This window comes from Amblyraja radiata, chromosome 9, assembly GCF_010909765.2.
Source record: "Amblyraja radiata isolate CabotCenter1 chromosome 9, sAmbRad1.1.pri, whole genome shotgun sequence".
NCBI lineage: Eukaryota > Metazoa > Chordata > Chondrichthyes > Rajiformes > Rajidae > Amblyraja > Amblyraja radiata.
The window spans coordinates 15,814,458-15,823,530 of NC_045964.1; the positions used below are offsets into that span (position 1 = coordinate 15,814,458).

Sequence of the window (9,073 nt, forward strand, 5' to 3'; positions counted from 1 at the left end):
TAATTCATTTCTGGTTGTGATTGGTATCATCTCAAGTTGTGTGGAAAGGATATAGGTTGTAGAGGACGACTAAGCCATGAGAATCCTTCGATGAACTCTAGATCAGGTGATTGGTATGATCGACTTGTGTAGAGTTGCTCAAGTGTAGAGCAGGTTTTTTTCACAACTGAATTCTCGCATAAATGAATAGAGAAATGTAACTACAACTTGGTATTCAGAAGCACTCTGACACCCTTAGCGGTCAGATTCCCTATTGTCTCCTTTTCACTTCTGGCCTTTGTTCACTCCTCAGCCACTTCAAACACCCTCTCGCCTGTATCCACATATCAATCGCCAGGCTTTTTCCCGCCCACACCTCTATTCCAGCTTTCTCCCCCCTAACACAAACAGTCTGAAGAAGGGTCCTGTCCCAAAATGCTGCTCATCCATGTCCGCCAGAGATGCTGCCTGACCATCTGAGTTACTCCAGCACTTGGTTTCCATGCAAGATTCCAGCATCTGCAGATCCATGTGTCTTGTTGCAGTGCTGAACGTTTGATTGAGATCTTCCATGAATCACGTAATGCAGAGCTGCCAACTCTCACGCATTGAGCGTGAGAATCACGCATTTCGCCCAATTCTCACGCTCTCACGCTGATCACAGAATTTCTCACGCTCTGTCGTGAGAAATTCTGTGATCAACGAGAATTTCAAAACTAATATCAACTGCACAGGCAGCGAGTGTTGGAGATCCGGGGCGGGGGGCGGGGGGAGGGATGGAAGCAGAAGCAGCGGCGGGAACAGATGCGGATGGGGAGCCGGGGCTGGCGAGTGTTTGCCGGGCTGGCGAGTCACACGCTGCAGCTCCGGCCATGGAGCAGCCTCAGTGCAAGAGTCCAAGCCGTCGGAGGCGTCGGATGCGTTGCGCCGCTGCCGTGAGAGTCTCTGCGCCGAATTCACCCAGGTGACCGGCATGGATCAGGCTGCAGCTCTGTGCATCCTGGAGGACAACCAGTGGCTGCTGGAAGTAAGTACCAAGCACGGTAGAAACGGTGGAAGATAGTGGACTTCAAATGGGTGGTTGGAGAAAGCATCCTGCTTTCCTATTAGATTTTCACTTACTGTAACTGCAGGAGAAATGTTCCCGATGTTGGGGGAGTTCAGAACCAGGGGTCACAGTTTAAGAATAAGGGGTAGGCCAGTTAGGACTGAGATGAGGACAAACTTTCTTCACACAGAGAGTTGTGAATCTGTGGAATTCCCTGCCACAGAAGGCAGTGGAGGCCAATTCACTGGATGTTTTCAAGAGAGAGTTACATTTAGCTCTTGGGGCTAGCGAAATCAAGGGATATGGGGAAAAACCAGGAAAGAGGTATTGATTTTAGATGAACAGCCATGATCATATTGAATGGCAGTGCTGGCTCGAAGGGCCGAATGGCTTATTCCTGCACCTATTTTCAATGTTTCTTTGCTTATATGGCAATAAACTCGACCACTTGATTTGGAAGCATTCATGCATGGTGGAGGAATAATGTAGTCATAGAGTGATACAGTATGAAAACAGGCCCTTCGGCCCAACTTGCCCACACCCGCCAACATGTCCCAGCTACACTTCCTGCTTTTGGTCCATATCCCTCCAAACCTGTCCTATCCATGTATCAGTCTAACTGTTTCATAAATGTTGGGATAGTCCCTGCCTCAACTACACCCTCTGGCAACTTGTTCCATTCACCAACCACCCTTTGTGTGGAAAAAGTTACCCCTTAAAAAGTTACCTCTTAAAAATACTTCAAACAAAAAACATTGAACTTCTACAATTCACTAAAACATGATTTTAATACATCAAATTTCAAAAAGTCACTACCACCCTCCACCCACTTGGTTGCTCCAATCCCTTGCTGGGTATCGTCAAGGTCAGTGATCAGTGATCGCTCAGGCCCCCCACTGACGGAGAGCACTGCCAGATGTGAGCGGGGAACTGAGGCCAGTTGTCCGTGATGTCTGGATCCCAATGCTCGGCGCTTCGTGTTTCGGAGTTGGCTGATGTTATTGATTTGTAATTAGCCTGATTTGTAATTAGTTGACAAAACATTAATGTATCAATCCGGAATATCCAGGGGGATGGGATAAGTGTAATATTAAAATGACATGCAAGGTGTCAGACTCTCTCTCACCCATTATTTCCTTCAGTTAAATATTGGGAAGGTAGCACTGTTGTCATTTGCCACTCAACTATCATGCTTGTTTACCTCACTGACTATTTCTAGCCCCCCCCCCTCCCCCCCAATTCCTTTGACAGGTTGAATATAAATGTCCCCAATCTCGTTTTATTAATTGAACACGTAGATGAACATTTTCAAGGAATGTAATCAGATGGAAACTGATTCAGATGCGATGTTTTAGAGCTTGTTCAAAGAAGGGGCATATTTTAAAGGATTGACAGAGATACATGCAGGGGAATGTGTGAGGAGGTTATTATTTGTCTCTAGTTTTAGTTTGAACCAGGACATCTGAAGATTCAAAGTTTAATATAGTAATTGTGCTGATACTGACTCCAACCATGTAATGAATATCATCCATTCCGGAGGTTTAATTTTTCTGATGCCATTTAAACTTCACTTGTATTTCAATCACTTCAATGTAAAAATAATTGGGAATGGGGAGCATTGGAACAAAAATTTGCCCTCGGTACATATTAATTGAAATATAATAATGTATGCATGTTGGTAGGTGCAATCAAAACAAAGATATTTTTATCATTGTTGTGTTTATGAATACCACAGAAAATATTATGTACTCTAAAGATCCACATTAAATAGAATATTATTGCTTAAATATATAGTTATTGAACTTTGCATTTTGGAAAAATCCCAGCTGAAAGGAAGACAGCAAAATACTGAAAATATTGGGGGTGAAAATGACTTCAAGACAGTTTGTTAGGAAAATGAAGGAAATGGTAACAGAATACTTATACAGCTGAGTGAATATAATTTTATGGATGAGAAATTGTGTTCAACCAATTGATTACATTTGACAAAGTAACTAGCATGTTAGACAACAAGGAAGCCAATGGATGTAGCAAATTTTGTTATACAAAATTTGGTCCGTGAAGTTCCCCATAAAAGATTACTGCATTAGATAAGCACCTGTGGACTTGAATGTAATAGGTTAAGTCCAGGGGGTCAGATATGGGGCTTTATGTGTGGGGCAGATATATTGTCAGTGCAGAGGGGCTAGGAGCAAGACCAAGTGTGCATCCAGAGTCAAGGTTTGGAATAGTACTAGGTGTGCAGTCAAAGCTGGGACAATGGGAACCTAAGCAGGTAAGCAGCTATGATCAGGGTAGAATAGGGGACAGGTGTAAGGCTGGACTCGGGGTCAGGAATGAGAGGAGGTATGCAACTAGAGTCAGGGTCAGGAGTAGTACCAGGTGTGCAGTGAGACCCAGGTTGGTCACCATGGGCCAAGCGCTTGATTATAATCTGATTATAATCTGATTTCCATACATGAATGTACTAAGATCATTCATGTGCTGCACCTGACGATCAGAGCCTGGCTCTACTGTGGAATGTAATTAGGAATGTAATTTAGCCTAACCTTATTCATAGCTAATCCAATTTAAAGCATAAATATTTCATTCAAGTGTAAGTTAAAAGACTCACTACAGTATGCACTAGATTGCACAATTTCAAGCTGAAAAATGCAAGCTTCGTACCAATGGGACGGGGGACACCCCCCCCCCCCACACCCTACCCCCCATTCCCACACCCTCACCCCCCCCCCCCCCCCCCGGTTGCTACGCTCCCTCAGACTTGGTCTCTCGCAATTTCTCACTCTCAACTCTCACCCAATGTTAGTAGCCCTAATGTAATGCACGAGACACAGTGTGGATGAATTCAAGGCCCAATTGAATGCACTTCTGTGAAATTAAGCCACGGTGGCGCAGCGGTAGAGCTAGTGCCATTTGGTGTTAGAAACCTGGGTTCGACCCTGACTACAGGTGCTTGTCTGTTTGGAATTTTTACGTTCTCCCCGTGACCTGCATGGGTTTTCTCTGAGACCTTCGGTTTTCTCCCACACTCCAAAGGCGTACAGGTTAATTGGCTTGGTATAATCGTAAATTGTTCCTTGTGTGTGTAGAATAGTGTTAGTGCGCGGGGATCGCTGATCGGCGTGGACTCGGTGGGCCGAAGGGACCTGCTTCTGCGCTGTATCTCTAAACAAAACTAAACTGAAAGATACGGGTTTACCAATAATAACCAGTAACCTCGTACTGATATTGTTCCCTGATTCTTCTGCGATTCTTTCTATGGCTGGTTGTGCAACAAAACATGAAAGCCATATCCAAGCAAAGCATTCTTAACATCCAAACCAGATTAAAGGTGTTGAGTCAGTGACTCATCATCCGTGTGCATAGACGTAGATGCTGCCCTCCGTGTGTCTATCCTTTTAAACAGTGTTTTACCAGTGTGCAGTTGTTACTCTGCAGTGGAAGAGGTTCCATTTGGTTGTGCAATGCCTCACAGCAGCTCTAGGCTCTGATTTGGACTTGATATGTTGTAGTGATGGTGGTGGTCTGTTCTGAATGTTCAAACAGTAACTGCAAGGCCGCTGTTAAGGGTCTGTCTCACTTTCCCGAGTTATTTACGAATTCCCCCGAGTTTTAAAACTCGCAGAATGTTCGTAATGAGTCCGTAGGAGGCTGTAGGAATCCGTAGATATATCGTAGCGGCTCGTTATACCAGTCGTAGGTACTCGGGGCTATTTCTTTACTCGTGGACATTTTTCATCATGGTGAAAAAACGTCCCGACTTACCTGATGCCCCGAGTACCTGTGGCTGGCATAACGAGCTGCTAAGATATATCCACGGACTCCTACGGCCTCCTACGGAGTCGTTAGGAATATTCTGCGGGTTTGAAAACTCGGGAGAATTCGTGAATAACTCGGGAAGGTGGGACAGGCCCTTCAGTGTGCCAGTGGTGACAGCATGAATGCACCGCCCCTTCATCCTGCTGGAGAAGTCAGCAGATGCATACACCACTCACAATTTACCATGTCCCGGGGGTGAGGTATCAACTAGATATATGCTGGAGGTCAGCTTGCTTAGAACCAGGACCTAACACATAAAGCTGCGGGTGTGAAAGGGGGAGAACGTGGCTGATGAAGGATACAAGGAAGCCGTCAGTGATGATGGGGTTATGAGTAGGCAGGAGAATGGGGTTGAGAGGGAAAGATAGATCAGCCATGATTGAATGGACTTGATGGGCTGAATTGCCGAATTCTGCTCCTAAAATTTATGAACTTATGACCTTGCCTGTGCTTGAGACCATGTTGCAGCGAGTCAAGAGAGAAAGCCTTGATGAAATTGCAAAAAGTTCTGCTGAGAGGTCAGATCGGGAGGTTGTGGCCGATAATCCTCCGTTCATTGCAAGTAAATGGATGTGAAATCATGTTGAGGAGAACCCAAGGGTGTGGTAGATTGTCTTGTAGTGTCCACAGGGTATGCCTCACCCTGGCTCCACACATAGACGGCGAGGTTGTGGTCTAATGTGTAAAGGGACACTGTGGCATAATAGTCACGGCGGGGCAACATGGCTCACTGGAAACAAGTTCGGAAATGGATAATATCAGCTTCATCCATTTGCTGCGAGCTAAAAATGAACTCAAGTGAACCTATGCCTAGATACCACATAGCAACCTGTATACCGACTCCAGGGTGGGAACTTATCACTGTGAATATCTGATTGAAATGAAAATGTAGCAAATAGCACACTAGAGCATAGAACAATAAAGCCAACTAACCTTATTCTATGTATTCACAGCAAATGTGGGCAGAAATAACGGGTGGGAAAGGTTGATAAAGAATAATATAAAAGGAATATAAACTTTGGATTAGAGAGCATCTGCTCAAAGATGGATGTCGGCCAAGATGGCCAACTTGATCTGAGGGTAAACTCCAGACTCCCTGTGAAATTCTTTCCGTCCACATATTGTGTTTGTCAATGTAGCTAAAATGCAACTTGTAAAAAGGTCCGTTTGCCAAGCTTAACCCAGCATAATAAAGTTCACTCTTTATTTCCTAGGGCTCTTGGTCACGGTGCATTTGGTGAAGTGTACGAGGGCCAAGTGGTTGGAATCGGCGGCGAATCCATCCCTTTACAAGTGGCAATCAAGGTTAGTGATGGACCTTCCCAACCTCCTCGTCTGATGGAAGGATGGCGATTACTTTTATAAACTAGCTTCAAACAGGAGATTAAGTGTAATCCATTTGGGTTTATTAAGGTCTGAAGAAGGGTCTCGACCCGAAACGTCAGCCATTCCTTCTCTCCAGAGATGCCGCCTGTCCTGCTGAGTTATTCCAGCATTTTGTGTCTATCTTGGGTTTATTAAGGATTGGTCAGTGAGAAATGAAAATGAAACTTAAAATAAAAAGTGATTTTTGGATCAGTAGGATGCAACTAAAAGATTGCACGTAATAATAGGTGAGCTACTTACAATTCATAACATGGAATCAAAGAAATGTAGAGCATAGAAAAGGACCCTCTCAATCCACATCAACCCACATCAATCTAGGCTAATTCCATTTGTCCACATTTGGTCAATATTCCTCCCCTATCCATGTACCTGTCAACAAGTACATTAAGCATTGTTATTGTAACTGCCTCCACCACTTCACTGGCAGCTCATTCCAGATATTCATCACCCACTGTGTGAGAAAATTTATCCTCCAGAATTCAAATGAGGTGACAGATGGAACATGATATGGGGAAATTAGAATCAGAATCACACTTTATTCGCCAAGTATGTTTTGCAACATACGATGAATTTCATTGGCCAGGTCAGTCATACAATTAAAAGTAACAGATCACTCAAACACACATTTTAACATGAACATCCACCACAGTGACTCCTACACGTTCCTCACTGTGATGGAAGGCGAAATAAAGTTCAAGTCCTTCCCTTAGTTCATCCTCGTGAAAATGTGAAATTAGCCACTTTGGCAGCAAAAATGAGAAAACATTTTCGAAAGTGAGGGAATGATGAATCAAATTAATCTATATATGGTTATGATTACATGGCCAAAAGTTAGCTTGAGATATAGGATGTTTAAAAGGGAGCTGAGAGTGAATCGATTCACTGTGAGAATGGTTGGGATCTGCAAAAAGTTGCTTGAGGTGGTAGTAGAAGCAGGTAGTCTCCCTACATCAAAGAGACACCTAGACAAGCACATGAATCGGCAAAATATAGAAAGTTATGGATCAAATGGAGGTAAATGGGATTAATATAGGTGAGATCAGTGATCAGTGTGGACATAGTGTGGTGAGGCCCTGTTTCTGTGCTGTATGATTGTATACCTCAATGAAGCCTTAGTCTCAAGATATGAAATTAGTTATTTAATACCTAAATGAGAAGTTTCTTAACATAGATTGTGAATCTATGTAATTATCTTATTTTAGTAGACTATAAATGCCCAAGACTGAGCTTCAAGGTTTTGAAAATTAAGGGTATCAAACAAAAGTTTGGATGAGGATGGAAATAAATGAGTCCATGGTCCATTCTTGTCATTAGGTTCTTGCATTCCTAGCTCTTCAATGCTAACATGCTGCTGCACTCATTTGCTTCCAATCACAGACTCTTCCAGAAATCTGCTCCGAACAAGATGAAATGGATTTCCTGATGGAGGCATTGATTATTAGGTAACTGACAATTTGTGTGCCTTTCTCATCCCTTGATGGTTTAGAACATTTCAAAATTGAATGGGACACTGGTAGTAAATTAGCGAAGGATAACTAGGAATAAAGAGTAAATTCAAAGGGGGGAGGTGAACATTCGGTCTTACCCCCCTCTTCTTTCTCCTATTGTCTCATCCAGTCAGATTGCGAATTATGTTCATTAAATGCATCCTATATTTAAGAAGCTTATTTCTGAAATGCTCTTCCTCACCAAAAAGATATAGTCTATCAACCTACTCCCAAACTTTTACTTTGTTCTAAAATTTAATTTTGACTTGTTTTACACAAATTTCATTCCTGTATTTTCTGCCTTGCCAGAACATCTCCCAACCAACTGTAGCTCTTAGTTTGTTTCCTTTTTTTTTAATCAGACATACGCCTATTTTCCTTTTTGGGAAGCACACCTGCATTGGCTTCAACATCCCATTGAGCAAAGCAATCCCGATCACAATCATTTTTATTACGATAAAAATAATGATTCTCAGTTCTTTTGCTAAATAGCTGTAAATTTGTCTTCTGGTTACATACCATTGGTAAAATGGGATTAGCTGTATGAATGTATTTATAAGCTATTCATTAACATTTTCTGCAAAATTAATCCAAATAAATAATAAATTAAATCAGAATAAAAATTACAATGGAGCTGTGATTCCCCTTCTTTACTGGAAGATGGGAGTCACATAAGATATTTTATCACCACGTATTGATTTAGTACTCAATGCTCTTTTGTACATTGACTATATATTATTTATTTATTCACTCTAACAGCAAGTTTAACCATCAGAACATTGTGCAGTGTATTGGTGTGAGTCTCCAAGCCCTACCTCGATTTATCTTGCTGGAACTCATGTCGGAAGGAGACATGAAGACTTTTCTCAGAGAAAACAGGCCGAAGGCTGTAAGCACAAAAGTAAATACTCCCAATGTTTCTTGCGCGGGTCCTTCACTTTGCCGCTAAGAAGTGGGTGACGGATTACATCTGGCTTGAGTAGTAGACAGACAAACACAAACATGGCCAGTCATGTTTCACACAGTTCACACAAAGGGTGGTGGGTATATGGAAAAAAGCTGCCAGAGGAGGTAATTGAGGCTGGGACTATCCCAAAGTTTAATAAAGTTAGACAGGTACATGGATGGGACAGGTTTGGAGGGATATGGACCAAACGCAGGCAGGTGGGACTAATGTAGCTGGGACATGTTGGCCAGTGTGGGCAAGTTGGGCTGAAGGGCCTGTTTCCACACTGTATCATTCTATACTCTATACATCATTAATCTCCTCCACTTTACAGCCTGCCTCATGTGACACATGCCATTAACATAAATTACTTTCTTCCCTAATAGCAAGTGAGTGTATTCAGGA

At 42.8% G+C, this 9,073-nt stretch overlaps 1 protein-coding gene across 4 annotated transcripts in view; it reads left to right on the plus strand.

The window, feature by feature from the left end:
- ltk (leukocyte receptor tyrosine kinase) overlaps positions 1–9,073 on the plus strand; it is a 168,450-nt gene that overhangs the window by 142,905 nt on the left and 16,472 nt on the right. For all 4 annotated transcript variants that reach the window (XM_033026776.1, XM_033026773.1, XM_033026778.1 and 1 more), the window contains 3 exons: positions 6,064–6,154; positions 7,613–7,677; positions 8,482–8,623. In XM_033026776.1, coding sequence (XP_032882667.1) covers positions 6,064–6,154; positions 7,613–7,677; positions 8,482–8,623 — 298 coding nt within the window. The remainder of the gene's footprint in view (positions 1–6,063; positions 6,155–7,612; positions 7,678–8,481; positions 8,624–9,073) is intronic.